Below are 20,904 nucleotides of genomic sequence, written 5' to 3'. Positions count from 1 at the left end.
AAAGGTTCTATCTCAAAATGTTAATTGCTTTCCCATCACAACACTCACAAAATTACAATGCATTACCTTCCATTTAGTGCAAAAAACCCTGTGCTTTTGAACCAGCTGGAAACCTTTCTCCTTTTTGTTGGCAACAAAAGCCTCTCCAGCCCAAGTCAATTATAACTCGAGCCTAACCTTTCAGCATGATCCCTGCTTTTCATCAGCACCCCTCTCCATTCTGGGCACATGCGGCCATTGTGAACTAGCCCGGGCTAATTGTTAAACATGTCCGTGTCCATCAAACCAAGCCTTGAATGGCAACTGCTCACCCGCCACCAACAATAACTCTACCCCTGGACCTCAGTAGGGGTAATTGTATTCAGGGGCCCATCACCATTCCATTAGTACAATATGAATGGATAAAGCTGCTTGTTGACTGCAGACCTATTCAAACAACGCTCAATGGACCATGCCTTCTCTCGCGCATGTGGTCTATTTCGGACGGGCCAAATGGGGACAAAAAGGTAATTGCATTTGTGATGGGTTAGTGCAAATCTGGGGTCTTCGTGTGTCATGAATCAAAAGTTAAAGTATAGAATATAATAGGATGAAAGACAGGTGGGGTTATGTAAAAGGACCACACTACATCATAGACTGCTCCGTAGAGTTGTTCCAGGTGTATTGAGCAAATACAGCTATATTGATAGTACACTATTGAGAAAACAAACAAGCAAACAAGTAAAGCTGAGGGGCTGGAGTGGGACAGTGCTTGGATAATGGGCAGAAAAGGCAATATGAATAGTTATTAATGTCCCTGTCTAATATAAAGATGCACTGTGGAACTTTTCCGGAGAATGACTCCTGGTGTGTGTCTCCATGGAGATTTTATTACTTTGCCTACAATATATACAAGCAGGTGACACCACCACAAGGCCAAGTTACAGGTCAGATCTGTGGTGAGGAATGAGGAAAAATGCCTGTTTTTCTTAGTATTACTGAGTAGTTAAACATTTGTAATACTTGCAAATGAGTAACATCTCCATGGAGACGAGCCGCGGGCCTACCCGACCTCCACCAGAAAAGTTACATAGGGCACCATCGATATGCCTTTGATCAAAAAAATCTTAAAAGAGAAAAATAGCAACCTTGTGCTTGGGGCAGAAATACGGTTTCATCCAAAAGTAGCTCATGCGGGATTTGTACACTTATTAAAATGATTTTTAAAGTTACAAATTTTGGTAAGATATACATGCAACTATATATACATTAAATAAGTACTCAATCCTAACAAATGAGAAAGCATAGGATTATCAACAAGAAAATAAATTATTTATGATCATGTCCAGAAGGAAAACAAAAGTGACTATAATTCAGTGCTTCTCAATTATTTTCTGTCATGCCCCCCCTAGGAAGAATAAAACATCTCGCGCCCGCCCGCGTGACTATAAATAGTATCATTTGTCTATAAAATTGTTATAAGTACACCTCTGCGTAACACTGCCACCTTATATGATGCCAACAACGCTCGCTGGTTTACTGAAGTAGCAGTCACAAAGCGGGATGATTGTCGGCAATATTCGGCACGTTTTCGCTGAAAAAACTCAAGCGGCTTATCAGGGGGCACTATTTGAGAAGCACTGCTATAATTTAATGTAACACTGTTCGATAAAGAAAGTGATGGCTTTAAGTTGGCATATACAAAAACATGAATGCCAACATATTCAAACCAGCATGGCACCAATTTATAGAATCAATTCTCAGGTCAATTTTCCTTTAAATACTTTTCATAGCGGTGTACCCACTCTTCTGTCCCATCGAGCCTTTGAGAGCTACAGAGATGGATGTGACGACATTACATGATGAAGCAGGCTCTTTCAAGCATTTCTCATTCCAATAAGTCGAGGAGAGCATTTAGACCCGAATGGTTCCAGTCGGCTGGAGAGAAACATTTTCTGAATTTAAACTCAAACCAATTCTTCACCGAGTCCCTGCGCTCTCATGAAGCGTTAAATTTTACTCAAAGCTAGCAAAAAGCATTTACATTTTGCGTATACAGGCTTTGGCGCCGTCGGGTTGGCTGACGATTTGCATTAAAAGGATTTCTCCCGCCCTCCTTTCCATCTAAGAAAATTCTAAATTTGCAAAGTTTAATCATGTCTTGTGTTGACGCCCCTGGGTTTTGTATCTTAAGCTGTCTCCCTCGGGCTGGAAACAGGAGCAGACCTCATCATAAGCTCTTCCTGAGTCTGAATATAGATTTCTCCTATCTCCCTCACCAAGACTGCTCAAAAATTACCTCTTCAAATACTGGATTTGTAATTATGGCTTTTGTGTGGACTTTCTCGTGAACAAATGCGCAACCCCCCAAAAAAATTCCAAAGTGAAGACTCTTTAAAAGCAAATTCCTTCGCAGTAAGTTTCAGAGCAAGTGCTTATTACATTCACTGTTACCTTTGTTACTTACACCAGATATCAATATAAATATTTCTCCTAAGCTCCTAACATTAACATTGCAACATTATAGTAATATTACATTGTACTCACCCTCATCCCTAGCTCGATGTTCTCTCCGCCGTACACCTCCATCCCGGGGTCCAGTAGTCCGATCTGCCCAAAGTATTCCCGATCCACCACAAAAGAGCAGCCGATCATAGCAGGAGTTCTGTGGAAAAACGAAGAGAACAATTTAATCAGTACTAAATAAGATGTAGTTGCTTTAAATGACTTTTTGGATTAAAGTTTTGAAGGTGCCAAAAAAAAACTGCTGCACAATCAGAGGGTTGGGCCTCAGTAGGATTGTTAACGCTCCTAGGATGACAGCAACTAAGCAACTATACATAGTTTCCAGTGTAAAAGAAAGTATTATCTTCATATTACAGAAAATTAACTCATGTGAGTAACCCCTTATTATAAGTTTATCTACATCTCTGAGGCTGTATTATAAGTGCACCTGTCTGACCCATGCAGTGTATGGGACAGCATGCATGGCATGCACCTGTCTAATCAGTGCACTGTCCTTGTATGTTTTCATGAATATATATTGTGTATTATGTACATCACATTTCTGTAGAGCTGTCATTATGTCACTCATACAAATTCTAGATGTATAATAAAATTTACATAGATAACAATAGTACTGGAGACTCAGCTGCATAAATAAGGTAAAGCAGTAGGACAAATCTGTGAAGAAACAAACAGTGTGTCAAATACAGCTCACTAGGTCTATTTACAAATAGGTAGGTCTAGGCTTCTCCAGTTTGACTCCAAAATGGCTCAGTATATATGCATTTTATAAGTCAGTAAAATAAAGACAAAATTGTAATGTAGTTTGTTTAAACAGTGGCATTATCAAATTGTTATCAGTTAAATACTGATGTCCACCCCAACCATCCAACGTCTTTACCAATGACTTTTTGTGGCTTATCCTCCTTGGAGGGAGTCAGTGACTGTCTTCTGCCTCCCCCCTGATTGTGTAGCCCACTGACCCAGACTGACAAACCACTTAAGGCTCAGGAAACCTTTGTAGGTGTTTTCAGTTGATTAGTTAATTGATTAAGGTGTGACACCATGACTTTCCAATATTGAACTTCTTAACACTATTCGAATTTTCTAAGACACAGAATTTGGGGTTTTCATTATCTGAAAGCCACAGTCATCAAAATGTTAATAAACAAAGGCTTGAAAGCTTCACTTTATGTGTCTATATAATATACAGGTTTGACTTTCTGAAATAAGTGTGAAAAAATATAGAATTTTTTCATGATATTCAAATTTTTAGATCGTCTGTAGCATAGTACAAGATATGGCTCATTTCAAAGGAAAGGTATTTTGTTGACTTTTTCACAAACAGATTTTAAATACAATTCTAGGTTAAATAATTAATTACCACATGCTTGTTTCCTATGGGGAAAATAAATTCAAAATTGACAGAATCAGCTGTCACAGTTGAGCTCCATGATATTTGTACAACAAATACAGGCCAATCAAAAAAACATAATTATTGATACTTGTACACTGTGATACAGGCTGGCTCAGAGCTGTAACACAGTGTATGGCCCTGAGTACATCACCCGGGCACTTTTCTGTTTGATTTTAAGCATCTGTGTTGATATAAAAGTTGAGCAAGTAGAGTAGTAAAGATAGATGAGATGAAGAAAGAGGAGGGAGGAATGCTCCAGAGCGCCAGGGCGTCATGTTTCATCAAAATACACTGGACTGCATTTCCCATCATACGTTTGGGCTTTGTAGTATATGATGGTGGGATATGATGGTGGGTGAGGGCGAACGAAAGCAACTGCAGCTGCCTTACAAGGCACCAGCAGCCACCTTGATTTGAATATTATACTGCCAAGTTTGTAATGATTACATGTTGGTTAGAAAAACAGGGCTAGTTTGTGTGAAATAGAATAGAATATTCTATCATACAGTGTATACAGAAGTATATATATATCCTACCATCCTGTGGGTTACAATCCTATATATACAGCCTATATATAATATACAGTCCCTGACAAAAGTCTTGTCGCTCATCCATTTTGTAGAAACAAAAGCTTATAACTTGACTTTAAATTAATCGATTGGTTTTAGAAATGTCTCATATGAAAGCTAAAACCCTCCCAAATTATGCTCAATAAACTAAAATAAATTTGCTTCACTGAAAAAAGATCATTGAATGAACACAGAAAGGTCAGATTTTGGCAAGACAAAAGTTTTGTCGCCTACAGAAAATTGAACAAATAATTTACTTCAAATACAAAAATATGTTGCATAACGTCAGTGAATTAAGTAGTGGTGCTGTGAGATCCATATTTAATATCTTGTATGACTTCCATGAGCTTCAAGGACTGCATCCATGCAGTTCCACAATGATTCATACAATTTGTTGATGAAGTCATCAGGAATAGCAAAGAAAGCGTCTTACATGCCTCCCAGAGTTCATCAAGATTCTTTGGTTTTGCCTTCCATGCTTCCTCTTTCATTCTACCCCAGACATGCTCAATGATGTTCATGTCTGGTGACTGGGCTGGCCAGTCCTGGAGCACCTTGATCTTCTTCGCCTTGAGAAACTTTGATGTAGAGATAGAAGTATGTGATGGAGCACCATCCTGCTGCAAAATTTGACCCCTTTTATGGTTGGGAATGTAAGAGGTAGCTAATACTTCTTGATATTTTAGGCTATTGATATTGCCTTCCACCCTGCAAATGTCTCGCACACCCCCATACTGGATGTAACCCCAGACCATGATTTTTCCACCACCAAACTTAACTGTTTTCTGGGTGAATCTTGGATCCAACTAGGCTCCAGTAGGTCTCCTGCAATATTTGCGGCGGCTGTGATGTAAATCAACAGAGGATTCATCTGAGAAATCCACCTTCTGCCACTTTTCCAGTGTCCATCCTTTTAGCAGGCTGTGGGCCTTGGCAAATGCCACACGGTTTTTTAATTGCCTTTTGTTTAGTGCTGGTTTCTGTGCACTGATTCGACCATGGAGGCCATTTCGAGACAGAATTCTACAAACTGTTCTGGTTGACACAGGGACTTGAGGTGACCAGGCCTGGTGGAGCTCTGCTGCAGTGGAAAAGGGGCTGGCCGTGGATTTTCGAATCAACAAACGGTCCTCCCGAGCAGTTGTCTTGCGGGGTCTGCCGGACCTGGGCTTGTCAAAAACATCTCCAGTCATTTCAGATCTTTTTCTTATTCTTTGTACTTGACGCTGAGACACATTGAAGGTGTCAGCCACCTCAGCAGTGGATCTGGTCTTCAGCCTCTTGATAATTAATGCTTTGGTCTCAGGGTGGATCTTAGGCATGTTGTCAGAGGTCAAGTTGCAGTTGATGTGAAGGTCTGGTGTGCTGGGGTTCTTTTTATACACACCCACTAACTGATTGATCAGTAACTGATCACAGGTGAGGCTGTAATCTAGGATTGGGTGCATCATATGACAAGGCGACAAGACTTTTGTCTTGCCAAAATCTGACCTTTCTGTGTTCATTAAATGATCAATCTTTTTTCAGTGAAGCAATTTTTTTTTAGTATATTGAGCATAATTTGGGAGGGTTTTAGCTTTCATATGAGACATTTCTAAAACCAATCGATTAATTTAAAGTCAGGTTATAAGCTTTTGTTTCTACAAAATGAATAAGCGACAAGACTTTTGTCAGGGACTGTATATATTTATAATATATATTTATAATTTTGGCCTAGGCTCACCCCCAAAAATTATACCACCAGCTGCCACTGATCTCAAAAGCTCAAAATGCTCAGGTCCACCTTGTGATAATAATAATTCACTCCACACTCGGTGGTGGTAAACTCCTACTGTAGCCACAGCTGCCCTGGGGCAGACTGACAGAAGTAAGGCTGCTAATCGCGCCATCGGCCCCTCCGCCCACCATCACTCACACACACACTGATTTTATACTCTGCAATGTGGGTGAAGTGTCTTGTTTAAAGGACACAACAACCGTTTTTGCAACTGGCCCACTGTGGCACCTGATTTTCCCAGCGGTCTCCCATCCAAGTACTAAACTGGCCCAGCCTCCTCTGACGGGATCAGGCTTTGACAAGCTGGTATGGCTATATTATGAAACAGTTTTACCTTTAGTTCTGAAGACATTAGCAATTCCAAGACTGAATTTATCCAAATGATTCTAGTGAAGCTGTATGGAGTTTAAAAACTCCATACAGAGAGAAGAACTTCTGAGAGAAGAACTCAGCCTAAATGTACAGGGTTTGTATGTTAAACCTGTGTGAATGAAACAAGCCACAACTTCAGGTATGTTTTTGATGAGCAAACATTGTACAACAGCATTATAACATAGATCAGAAAAAGTGTATCATGGGCCCTTTAAACATATTTTGTTTACATACCCCCCTTTATTATATGGCCTGAAATATACAAACTATATTTAAATCAACCCCATAAAACCAATTATATGCCATATTTCTATTGTAAAGTGCCAGACGTTTACTTTCTTGATTACTATAGTTTTACAACATGGGCCTCTCATCCATCACTTGTGTTATGAGTTAGTTTATATGACATGTTTATGCGGCCACAACTTGGGTCTATTATACTTTTATGGCTGTGTTTTGTCTCAGAATAGATTCCTGTGAAGCATGAGCACCCACAAACGTTGGCTTCTCTCTCCCCCTGCCCCCATGCTGTCTGTGCCTCCTATAGCTCACTGGTTAAATCCTGCAGTGGTGACAGGAGCTTGTGTGGTGTTGTTTGCTTACAGCCCACACGAAGAGTTCCCCTCATCAGTCTCCTGTCTACATGGTTGTCACGGCACCACTAACTTCAGTGCACTTTCAAGTGTCTCCTTTGGATAAGTCCCCTCAGACACTTTTAAAAGAGATTACTTTAAATGCAAATACTGTGTATGTGTTTAAGTCAAGAGGCAGCTCCAATTACCCTGAGTGGATGCAAACGTATTATGTGGTCAGAACACAAGTGTATATGTGTGTTTTATGTCTCCCAATGAAGTAGTACATTGTATATTTTAAACAAGTCTAACCATAACTAATTAGCAAAGTTTTCAAGGTGCTATAACAGATTTTTACTGCAAGGACTTTATTTGTTTATTTATTTTTTTCTTTTTCCATTTTTTTAAATTAAAGTTGCACTATGCAACTTTTCAGGTAGAGGGTCCGGCACCTTTTGTCTCCATGGAGCTCTAACTGCTTTGCCTGGAATGTTCCACAGTATGCCATTAAATGTATCTATTACATTAAATAAATTACATGTATTTTTATTGCTCAAAAATACCTTAAAAGCATGCATTCTCATTGTCAACTCATTGTCACTTGTTTGCTTCTTTGAAATGTTTAATACTGTGATGTGAAGAAAATTCCAGGCAAAACAAAACATCTCCATGGAAACAAGCCGCTGGCTGTCCAGCAGGAAAGTTACACATTGCACCTTTAACATAACAAAAATAAAAATTGACAAATGTTTCACAACGTTCAGAGGCCAGTGCAGAGTTTCGCGTCATGCCGCTGCTAATGACAACTAGCTTGCAAACAGTGCACATTGACAGTGTCTCATTTTGACCCTAAGCTTTTGGAAAATAAATGTACTTGTTCAAAACTAATTTTACCACACAAAAATATCCAATATAGATCTTTAATATACTAGGTCTGCTCAAAAACAAGGAGACTGTACTTAAAGTCGATATAGGCATAACCATGAGCTTTAAAAACATGGCCTTATTTTTATTATGTCATCCACCACAACACAGCTATTGCTACTACTTGTACTCCTACTACTACTTCATACTGCTACAACTGCTACTGCTCAGCCTACTGCAACTCAATTCATTTATCAGACCCAGTAAAATTTTACAGCCCTAAAGTTAAAATACATATCAAATTAAACGACTAGTAGTAAAAGTATCTAGTTACCCCACCCTTCCTTCTACTCCCCAGTGCCCTGATGTTTATGTGGGCGTATTTCAAAGCAGGAGAGAATTTGGCTCAGAACCAGGGTGTTGATTACTACTCTGCAATGGTGAAATGTCCCTCCGTGCTTCACTTCATGTCCTTAGGTACAGGGCATATTTTTAGAGTGCAGATGGTCGGCCTGCTGGGAGAGTCCGTCCTTGTACCCCGGCCCAAACTGACATTCGGATCAGCGGATTTAAAATGCAGTGCCTTCCACACTTTTATTTAAGGCTGCTCTTGACCTGTGTCATTGCTGTTGAATGTGCCAAAAATACTAGACAGCTCTCATTCAGACTGTAACCTTGCTGAAATTGGGGAAATGTGTATTAATTTAATATAAAGCTAGTGCTGACGTTTCATTTCAAAATCAGGAGAGTAGGTGGTACAGGGTTATTAAACTCACAAATACATTTTGGTCCCAAAACAGTAGCCATTTTTTCCTCCTTTTTGGCCTTTTTATGCTGTTTGTGTTTTTATGTTAGAACTGGAATGGGAAATTTGTAAGGTACACAAAAACTACATGCATAGAAATTTTAAAATTGCAACTGTAAGACTCACCCAAAGTCATCCCTTACTTTCATATTTTTTACTGTGATACAAATAATATGCAGCAAAAAAATATATAGTGTGTATTATTTGCATATTTTGGTTATGTAAGATACTAGAGTTGTAGTTGATTAAAGAAATTCTTGGTGGACTAAAGACATGTCCTGCTGATCGATTAGTAGACTAAAAAGGGGGCGTGGCAAAAGTTCTCAAAACTATTACATATCTTTGTGTATCTGACCAAAACTGCCCTCGAGTACAACAGCAAAGAAGTTGCAAAAATAACTACTAATTAAAAAAAAAATAGGTAGGTAGCTATAGGTTGTGTAAAGACATATTAAACTTGTGAATCTGCCTTTTTACATAAATACCAAAAAATACCAAATCTTCAGCTAACTCACTCTTCTGTTCTCCAGTATAAATCCTTTCAATAAAATAATTTAAATAAAAAGATTAGTCCAACTAGTACACATTTTGATCAACTAAGGCATTGACAGATTAATCGACTGCATATATATGGTCATCGCTAACCCCACTCACAGGCGTGTTCAAAATAGGAAGTGAGCATCATCACAAAGTGGTTCCTTTGAGCTCTGGTTGCAGTTCACTTTATATTGAAAAATGGTCACCACTGTCTCAATAACTGCTGCTGTTAGGCTCATCATTTTGGTCCCACAATGTTTGTATTAACCTGTTCTATATGATAGGGTTTTTATTTTATATTTAATTTTTCTAAAATAAGATAAAAACATTAATGACAGTCCAATTCAGTGCCTGCTTTCTTTGGAGTTGCTTCGACTAGCGTTAGCAGGTTGATTGACAGCCTTGTTGCTAAGCGCCCGCCCGTGCCAAACTAGTGGCGTGACCGGAAGGGGGTGTGTACTTTCAACAGCCTCACTCCTAATTGGGTCTTTGGTTTTGCATTCTGATTTCCAAATATGGTCCTTTGCTTCACTGAGCTTAATTTGGCTGCAACCGAACGTTATGGGTAACATCACACTCACTTAGTCCACTTCTATTATACAGTCTATGTCTTTCAGTAGCTTTTGCCCACTTGGAACTGAATTTCAATGACACACAAAAAGGTGAATACACTGTTTGACCGCTCTCTCACTCTCCCAATATAGAGCAGTGCTGCGCAGAAAATCTCTTTTGCTTTTGATAGCAGTGTACCTCAGCACACCTCGATCCTTTCTTTACTTTTGTATTGTTCACTGAGTCCAAAGCATTGTAAAGGGAAGTCCGTCAGACCTGTGAATGGACTTGCGTTGTTGATGGGCAGAAACCTCAGAGAAACAAGAGGACCAATGATTTCCAATAGAAATCCTCACAGCCGCCACACTTCAGCCGGCCCTTAGGCGATCTGTCCACACGCACACACGAGTCGATGGCAAACTCCAAACCGCTTTGTGTGACTCTGGTTTGATTTGATCCTTTTTACATCTCTCACCTGGATGTTACTATACTCAATCAATAGCACTATACAACTGTGAGGGAGTAGAGAGAAAGGGGCATCAAAATATAAATACACAAAAAGTATAAATCAAATATTTGGACAATAAAACCTCTGCCAAGATACTGTTCCTATGTTACAAAAACAGGGTGCACATAGAAATGGGATTATAGATTATCTAGTAGTTTTTAGTACTGCTACACAAAACATGTTGAACTCAAGATAGTGTTAACAATGGATCGTTTATATAAAAACATTAAAGGTGCACAAAGTAACTTTTCTGATGGAGGGTCTGACACTTGCTTCTCTGAATGGATATGTTTTGCTTAGTCTGGAATCTTCCACAGTATGGCATTAGAGCTAATCATCTCCATGGGGACAAACAGGTGAAGCCACAAGCCCACTCGCAGCAAGTTTTTTTCCATGTATGATTTTTAGTATTAAAAACTAGTTTGCTTTAGTTTTAGCCTGAAACTATTTGTCTTTTAAGTAAGTGAAGAGAATGACTTAAAATAGTTGGATTCAAATATTCATGACTCTAAAAAGCAATTTGCATCCAAAACAAAATGAATAATTCTCTCCTTGACTTTTAACTGACCCTTCTTAAAACGGCAATATGAAACAATTTGCATTTATTAAAGTGCTCTATACGTTAACATGATTCTCCCACCTGTGTAATATATGCACAGCACTATAAGCTCTGAGCCATTCTTTTAATTCAATGACATTATTACAGGAAAGGCTCATATGCCGGCAATAATTTAAATTCTGGTCTGGCTTCAAGTGCCAATACACCGAGCCTCCAGCAACATTCGCAATCCAGCAGTGTTTATGAATATGTAAAGGATGAAAACCAATAGAGAAGCTGCTTCATGCTGCTAATATGGACTGACCCTGTGCACCAAGCTCCTACCTCCACCATTTAAACAAACAACTCCAGGCAGAGCTACAGGAACACAAGGCTGTCAGCGCCCTACCTGCACGCTCCCCTCTGTCACACACACATCAAAGCAATTAAGTGCATTTCCATTTATATGGCACTGAGAGTTTGGATGAGAATAATAATGGCCACAGGATTTCTGGAAGTACTTTTGAAATTAAGGTTGAATTTTTTTGAAAGAACATTGAAACTTAGTAGAACTGTATGCAGCCTGTAATATTAATTACAAAAAAGAAAGGTAAACTTGGATTGCAAGTGTCTTAACCTGCACATAGATGACACATACATTTTTCCTCATTCTCAGTACATCTAAAAAAACATTAGAATATACTGAAAACGTGTATTTTTTTTGTCACTATTCTATTTTTGATGTACCCTTATATGGACAGACAGCAGACAGTAGCAGCAGAGGAAGTGATTAATGATTGGCTGCTGATGCTAGAGTTTCGATTGGGAGGATTCAGATCAGAGAGCTCTTTTAGGATTAAATCAACTGGATTTCAGTACTGAAACTAGTAAACCAAATAAGAGACACACATGAGGCTACTTTCTGACTGGATAATCATCTTGAGAATGAAAACAACAAATACATGGGGCATCAGGTCTAATGTTTTTTGTAATTAAGAATAAATCATCGTTACAGTTGTTTTCAGTAAGAGCTATATTTCATTTGACATGCTTACCTGATATCTGGAGACATTTATTTTACAATATTCACAAGTGCATCATCTCAAATCTAAAAGAGTTTTCATTTGTAAAACCAAATAAGAACATTTTGTATTCATGTTTGGAGACAGATGGGGCCTATCTCAAAAACTTCCTGTTCTCCATGTGCCTGAGTGGGTTTTGTCAGCACAACACAACACAAACATTAAAGGCTAATCCTCAAGCTAGGTATTCCTGACATACAGGCATTAGCTCCCAAACTGAAGTTTGCTCTGATGGAAGGATAAGTTAATCGCAGAGGACAGAGGTCAACAAATCCAAAATAGATATGCATGAGCAAGACTTCTATTGTAGCAAAATGTCATCCTGACCAAAGCAAAAACTAAATTATAAGCTGCTCATTTAAAACACACAATTACTGAAAGCACATCTCTGCAGCTTTGTGATCCTGCATTCAAATGACCCACATTCATCCTGATAATTAGACCATTTTGTACTGGGAGATTTATTGGTATGTTTTGGTGGCAGGTTGCGGCGCACACTCTCACCTCAGTTTGATGGTTTGGGCACATGAATAAGTCATATCCCAAGGCTATCCATATTTCATCAAACGCCCTCATCTATAATGGAGAGATACGTCACGGCTCACCTGATGGGGGCAGTCTCATCGCCCTTGTCCAGCCACTCCTGTGGGGGTATGATGTACATGCACCACAGGCCCCAGTTGTAGCCGTGGGCGGCGTTGGCGTACTGCTGGACCTCAAATGTGTTGTATTTGATGTTGTCGATGGCGGGCAGGATGATGCGTGTGTGGTCTTCCTTCATTCGGGTCAGGATAGGTTCAGCCCTGTGGACAGAAGTACACAGAGATGTGAGGCGCTACTGTGGTAGATGGTAATGATAGAATTTAATATCATGAAAGACATTATTCCAAAAGAAAATAAAATACATACAATTTCAACAACATAATTTTGTTTTGAATGGGTTTTTGGCCTCAGGAGTGGTTGATGCCAGAAGAAATATACAGTATAAGAATGAGATTTAGGAAAAAAATTGAATGTGATTTAAAAAAAAAAGGATTCCGATGTGCATTTTACGCTTTGATAGGATGCTCATCAAAGTCCAGGAGCATTAACAACTGAGAGAAGACTGAAATGCTAAACTCTACAAGAATACCACGCATTTCAAAACATAGGTACTTAGAGGTGGAACTACATGGTTAGCAGGCCTTTTAAATGATTTGTACTCTGTTACAGTCTTTGCAATATGCTAAGTGTGACAAAATAGTCATATATATTGCAGCCCTTTAATGTAAAGAATTGGTAACCACTATTATTAGTATTAAAAGAACAGAAAAATACAAATACACACAACATGCTGCTACCACCATTTAAGCAACCATATACAGCAGCAGTGTTGTTTTAACTGTTATGGTAGAAGTACCACCACTGGTACAACTTCTTTAATCTTCATGATTATTTATGTTTTGATTTGTTTTTATTATGATTTTAATGTATTTCTTATTCTGTAAAGCACTTTGAATTACTTTGTGTACGAATTGTGCTAGACAAATAAACTTGCCTTGCCTTGCCTTGCCTTTACTTATACTAAGAAATACATTAAGTGGTCCTTTTCATGTTCTGTGCACACTTAAGGCCACTGTAACAATGACTCAGAGTGCACCTGACTTCTTTAAAACAGAAGTCAGGAGCTCATGTTTCAAGTGTTTCTATTCTTTGGCAATCGTGTATCTACTGACATTCAGAGATAGAGACCCAACCAATTTGTAGGCGAATAGGGTTTAGAATAGACTTATCGTGAAGTTACTGAAAAGTCAATACTGAGATGTTTCTGATTTGTTGCACAAATAAGAAAGGGGCAATAATCATTGATCTGGCAGAAATAAAACCACAAAACAAAGTAGCAACGCTGTCAGCTGTAAAAGGTCTAATAAGGCACCAGAGAAAATGAAACTGTCCCAACTCACTTTCTGTAGAAAAAAAACAGCTAAAAACATACAGAGCCTTTACTATATAACAAATGTATATATTTTCTATATAAATACATTTTTTAAGTAAATTTGTGCATATCAGCTAAAAAAAAGTTATTTTTCTTAACCCAAAGATCAGCACTTTTTTATATGCTTTTTCCAATACTGGACTGGTCTGACATCATAAATAATTCTTAAAAGTACCTTATTATGGCCAACAGCTCATATAGCAGTGTATGGATGACAGGGTATTGGCATAGCAGCCCAGCGCAGAAAAGGCCTATATCACCAACCAAAAGGTATTATTTACAGTAGATTCAACAGAACAGGGCCAGGAGCAGCTAGAGCAGCCCTGCTTTAACTCTTCGCTCATGGCAACGTTTACCCAGGTTTCCACCGGTCTGTCGAATCAGCATTTCTCCAACATGCAAAATGACAACTGTGATCTCCTCCCTGCTAAAGCTCAGAATGTCAACCGTCTGACAAACCTGCATTTTTAGCAGGACAAAAATAATATCATATCATAATTTTTAACGCTTGCTTGTGAAAACAGAATGTCAAAAAAGTGGCACGTATCCCAGAGCAGGGATTGAAAACAGGTAAAATCCTATAAATCCAAACAGTTGAAGAGAAAAGGAGGAGGTTTAGGGAGCTCCTGGGACCACTGATATCCTTTAGGCTGAATAGGCAATGGCAAAAATAGAGGGTTTAAAAGACCATTTGAGAAGAAACCTTATGAAAGTGATGACATTGTGTGCAATTGTCCCATTGATTTGTACAGTAATACTTTGGGTTTAAACACTTAAAAGGTCAGACCAAAGACATAAAGTAAAAATATAAGAATTTAGTTCAGCTACAGAAATGTGGTAGTCAAATAACATTGGTGGATGAAGTATTCAATTTTGTTATTTACATAAAAGTACAGATACAGAGGTAAAAAGTTACTCAAGTGAAAGTAAAAGTATAACATGAAAAAATCTACTTAAGTAAAAATATTTAATTACCCATTTAAAAATGTATATTAAGAGTAAAAAGTAAAAGTATTTCACATATTTCAAGTATTAATTAATTTGTTAAAATGTAGTGATACTGATTAAAAATGATACATATTTTTTTTAACAGTTGAAATACGAATCAATTTGTTATTTTTTCAGATGAATTTTGTGTATTTATTCTTGTTTGCTTAAAGCCAAAGCTTGGACAAAAACACACTGAGGATGTTACCACAAACATGGTGACAATAACCCCTAAAATAATATGAAAAGTACTTTTCAATCCAGTTAAAAGTAGCCATACCGGCTTAGTACTTGGATGGGAGACCACTGAGAAAATCAGGTGCCGTAATGGGGGGGCCAGTGGCAAAACTATTTTTGTGTCCTTCGGCAAGACACATTGCCTAGTATGAAAATGGTTAGTGTGTGAGTGTTGGTGGTCATTGGAGGGGTTGATGGTGCAGATTGGCAGCCTTGCTTACATAAGCCTGCCCCAAGGCACCCATTCCACCTTTGAACCTGCAGAGTTTCCACTTGAGGTGACTTGCAGTCATAAAATAAAACCACATAAAATCTCTGAGCTATTTTAAACCTTGGCCAAGAGCGCTGGGCTTCAAATCCATATGGCATAGAAGGAAGTGAGTGCCACCGGCCACATTTGTCTAATCTCCTCCATGCTGACTCCATCTCCCAGTCTTCAAAGCAGACCTCTTCCCCGGATTCCCCTTGATACACTTCTAACTTTAACCCAAATTGCAAGTTGCTATTGTATAATAACTAATGTTTATAGTTTTCTTTCTCTCTCTGACTTTGCTTTTGTCTTTGCCCATTCTGATACCATCTACATCTCCAAAAAGTAGGGCAAATTTATCAAGCGCCACAATACATAAAGATACACAGACTGGAGTGCCCATATGCTCTGATAGATGCCTGATTTAAAGCACTTACTCAGAGATGGAGGGAAGAGTGCACTCAAGTTTAAAGCCATGCGGAATTTATAGAAGATGATTTCTTTATATTACTCGTACTTCAGAAAGTCATCGTGCCCTAAATCAAATGTAACTTTAAAGCTCACAACCATGGTCCACTGCATTTAGACATTCCCTTTGATCCCGTACAATGAAACAGATCTGAAGCCATCTTTATGTAGGATTTCTGCAGCCCATTGTAGATGCAGCATATTTCTACCATACGGTCATTTTTATTTTCAAAGATCTAGTATTAGTCACCACCTTGTCATACTATTATTTTGTGTTATTTGAAGGACAGTATTGTTGAGGTCAGCACACACCAAAGACTATAACCTTCAAACTCTATCAGTGTTTAATCAGCCCCCTACTGTGCTAGCAGTGGTACTGCGGTAACTCCAACAGCTTTCCAATTACTTTTACCTTGTGGAGCCAATCTCAAAATTAATATGCAGGTAGAAAGAATAGTGTTTAGTCTTAACATGTGTCTATCAATGCATATATCAATGCATATATTTTATTTAGTGATTTATTTGACATAATGTATTATCAAATTACTGATAATCAGTTTTATATTGTATATTACACTGGTTAAGTAATGGGTAGTTATTCATAAAGTTAAAAGTGCATGGCTGGAACAAAATGCCAGGAAAGTGCCATTTAAATAAAGCTTTGAACTTAGAGCACCAGAAATGATAAATTAATAGATTCGAAACATTTTAAGTAGTTTGACAATGTTAAAAACAGTTGCAACCCAAAGTGGCACTGAGGAAATTTTAACTACTTGCATAGTATGCATAGTTCTTAAAAGTCCTATATTACAGAAAACTGACTCATGTGAGCTTGTATATTGTCTCAAAAACATGCCTGGAGTAGTGTTTTGTTTCATTCAGACATGTCTGAGTAATCCTTCATTATAGTCTATATCTCCAAAGCTTAAAATGCTCTGTTCCACCTTGTAACAAAACGGTCATTTTTTAATGTTAACAGCTACCTTTTATCTTTAGTTCAGTAGAGACTGGCAATTCCAGGACTGAAATGATCCAAGTGAGTCTAATGAAGGTGTATGGACTTCCTGTATTATCATATGACATCACAAGGTGGAAAGAGTGTTTTTCGTTTGAGAGAAGAACACAGTCTAAATATGCAGGTTTGTGTGTTAAACAATGAAACAAAACACACAAAAAAACACAACTCCAGGTATGTTTTCGATGAGGAAACAAGATTATTAGCCTGATTTATCAGTCTGACCTTGCAGCATTAAAATTTGTTTGCTTGACAGTAGGCGGGTACTTTTTTCATTTAACCAATCGCTGCAAGTGGGACTAACTGGAATATTAAGCTTTTCCCAAATCCCGTAGGAATAAGCGCAATAATGTCTTTCCCCTTGATAAAATTCACCAAACATTCTATTTGTTCTCTTTGTTCACCAAACATTCTCTTTCTTGGGAATCGTTGCCAACAGAGAATGTATGGCTCTTCACTGATTGGCTGTTGCCCAAACTCACACTTCCGGGGTTTTTGCGAACTGTGTATTCTGATTCCTGACCTAGTCGCTCGAGAGAAATGAAATTGAGTGGAGGCACTAGGTGGGGCCAGTCTGGCTACAAAATAATTACATAGATCAGAAAATTATGTAATGGGCCCTTTAAATTTAGCTAAAAAGATAATTCCATACATTAGGGGTGTAACAATATCCAAGTCTCACGATACGATATCGTAACAACATGAACCTCACGGTAATATTTATTGCGAAATGGTGGAGAGGCTCACGATTAGGAATGTAACAATATCAAATCTCTCATGAGCATGATATTAAAGCATGATATTTTCAGAGTATACACAGTATATTTATTGCAATATTTTGTAGAGGCTAATATGATACTTTTTCATCTTAAAATGCCTAGACAAGACGTAATCCGAAGAACTAAGAGTTAAAAGTGCTTAGAACTGTTATTTCTTCTTGTAGTCTACACTGAAATGGAGCAAAAGATCATGGTCTATGTAGTTCCCTCTATCTTTTTTTTTTTTTAACTCTTAATTTAAGCAAAGAGACTTATAATTCTATATATTGTGATGGTCCATGATATTATTGTGAGAACTTTGACACATCCCTACTATATATAGTTAATTAAATAAACAAATAGCTTACAGTTAGCATAGCATAGTTTATTTTGCACAATGACGTTATGTTGTTTTAATGTCCTTGAGAACCCAAAAGTAGATCTGGCAGACTTTACTAAGAGCATGATTGGAGTGATAAGATAGAGATATGCTAGAGGAGGACACATCTGGTAGTGACATTCTCTCCTCCCTCTTCTTGTATCTGCCGTTTCATCTGCGCTCCACTGCCAGGGTTATTCTTTCAGATCACATCAAATCCATATTCAAATAGGATTTCTCTCTCCTTGCCACCTCCATCAGACTGACAGATTCCACGGTAGCTTTATAGCCGCCATGTCGGTTCTTATCAGGAGAACGTGGCTTGATTTATTAACTCTTCATTCCTCATTATTTGTCTTTGGATAATGGCAGATGGCGAAATGGAGCTGCACATCATGCTAACACATTTGGGAGAATTAAACTAACAGTGAAAGGAATCTGGATAAACAGACAGAAGAATAAACATGACTGGAGTCTCAACATAGCTCAACATATCAGAAAAGGCAGCCAGTACCAATAATTGTAATTGGCTGCTGTGCTGTCAAATATTAGGTTGAATTGCCATTTTAAATTCAGATGAAAAGCAGACTGCTGTTGGGTCGAATAACCTGCCAAAACTTGTATCTCAAAGTCTTTTCAACTGACAAAAATTTTGCATTTGTCTTTGAGTAAAGTCACCACTTTTAGAAGCTCTTCTGAGGGGAAAAAACATCTATGTGCAGGCAGTTTGTGAGTTTTTGTTTCATGTAGTAGACCCAGAAATAACAGAGATATTAACTATATCAATCCATGTATCATTCATTCATTTGTTTTTCAAAATAAAACCAAAAATATGAAAACAAACAAACAAAATTTTCTTCATTATTTGTCAGAGTACTGTATTCTAAGTACTCTAAATACTTTCACGCAGGGTTGCATTCAAAAAATAGTGTAATCAAACAGTCTTAAAAAAACAGCTTTTTGTTTGTTTCACCCTTTTTAAAGGATTTCCTAACACAAACTGGAGAAGGAAAAATCACACTTGCCTCACTTTAAGAGCTGTCTATTTTTCTCACTGATTCTGCAGTTTGAAGCCTGAATTACATGATCAAAAACTGTAATGTGTTCCTTTGATTTAAGAAAAATTCTGAATATACTCAAAATGTGTATCCTGTACATGTATTCTCAGTACATGTATTCTCAGTTCAGTTACTCAGTATTCAGTTACTACTCAACATTGACTGTACTCCAGCTCAGTATTAAATGCCACATGAAGACAACATTAACATAAATAATACTTTTTATTTCTGGCATTTAGTTTTTGAGCAAATTTCTGAAAATCTAGGATATTTTTTGAAGCTTGCAGCCTTCAGCAACAGCCCACAGGTCTTTTGTGCAGAATTGTCATTCATTGTGGTACAAATGAGATATTGGGATGGAGTAGCACAGGCTTGAAAATAGGTGGTGATTCCATAAATGCATTTTTCACCACGTGCTGGCAGATAGGATTCAAAAGCAGCAGAGACACAGATCTGGTCTTTTCAGAGGTTTTCAGTGGAAGTGTCTGGCTCTGAGGACGACTGCAGCCTCCTCTCTGCTCTCAGACTGATATAAAACTGATCCAGCAGCAGATGCCGAGAGCAGACATGATTTACCAAAGCTAAAAATATTTCCCAAGCCTTACAGACACGGGCAGGCAATGGTTTTATATAGAAATACAGCTGTGCCCTCATCTGCTCCACAAGTATTCTTCAATATTAACAATAAAGTCTATCTTGTATTATTGGTGTATTAGTTAAACCAATGACTGAAATGATTGTAATTATTTTATATTCATTCATGATCAAGAAGCTCAACTCTTAACCCTATAACGGGACAATGGAGGAATTAAGAATGTACATCAATCTGAAGAGCAGCTGAAATTAGAGGTTTTATGTACAAAGTAAACAAAAAAGAAAAGTTAACGCTGAGGTGGGTATGAAAGATCCAGCAATAAAAATTTCTGCATAAAATTTCTGATTGCGGGTCTGCCATGTGCTTGTCTTCATGGAGATAGATAATTTAGTTTTTATTTGAAGGAACAACGCACAGGGGCATTAAGCTCATAAAAAAACAGATTACAGCTAAACAGCTAGTTTGCTTCTGCAGTCACTGATTTAGAGAAATAAATAATACAACGCAATTACATTCAGTCAACAATAAAAACTATTTTGTTAATGTGATTGCTTTTCCTGTAATGTTCCACAGTAGAGCATTAGACATCTATTAAACATCTATTTCACAATTATTTAATTTAATTCTTACTGTAAGTGGGCTCGTCCCTCCACAGATCTAACCTGTAGCTTGGCCTGGTGGTGTCAACTGTCAACTCTCTTTATTAATTCTGTATTTCAGACATGAATATTATTATATAGGATACAAAAGATATATAAGAAAACCAAATTAGTCCATACAGTTCATTAAAAAGTATGGAGTTTCTGTGCCCAGTGCTTTCTCAGAGCAGAGGTGCAACAGCATGAGATATTATGGAGATACAGTAGATAAGTTTAATGAAATGCTGTGGAACATTACATTCAGGCAAAGGTGAACATGTCCATGAAGACAAGCAGTCATAAATCCTCCTTCAGAAAAGATACCAGTGCAAGGATTGAAATTGCAGACGGTAGGTGAAGATGAAGACCATTGAGGATATGTATGGGTTCAGTGCATGAGATTCACTGGTGTTGGATTGCATGAAGACAAATGACTTCCAGTGACACCCTCCTGAAATAGTCCAGCT

General features: G+C 37.9%; 1 protein-coding gene across 3 annotated transcripts in view; it reads right to left on the bottom strand.

The window, feature by feature from the left end:
* galnt9 (polypeptide N-acetylgalactosaminyltransferase 9) overlaps nt 1-20,904 on the bottom strand; it is a 150,188-nt gene that overhangs the window by 37,132 nt on the left and 92,152 nt on the right. For all 3 annotated transcript variants that reach the window (XM_055162134.1, XM_055162133.1, XM_020928377.2), the window contains 2 exons: nt 12,683-12,880; nt 2,527-2,644 (listed from right to left, as the gene is read on the bottom strand). In XM_055162134.1, coding sequence (XP_055018109.1) covers nt 2,527-2,644; nt 12,683-12,880 — 316 coding nt within the window. The remainder of the gene's footprint in view (nt 1-2,526; nt 2,645-12,682; nt 12,881-20,904) is intronic.

This window comes from Boleophthalmus pectinirostris, unplaced genomic scaffold, assembly GCF_026225935.1.
Source record: "Boleophthalmus pectinirostris isolate CB_2022bp ecotype Guang Dong unplaced genomic scaffold, ASM2622593v1 HiC_scaffold_4, whole genome shotgun sequence".
Lineage (NCBI taxonomy): Eukaryota > Metazoa > Chordata > Actinopteri > Gobiiformes > Gobiidae > Boleophthalmus > Boleophthalmus pectinirostris.
The sequence above is the reverse complement of the archived record's forward strand: the minus strand, read 5'-3'. Positions and strand labels throughout refer to the sequence as shown.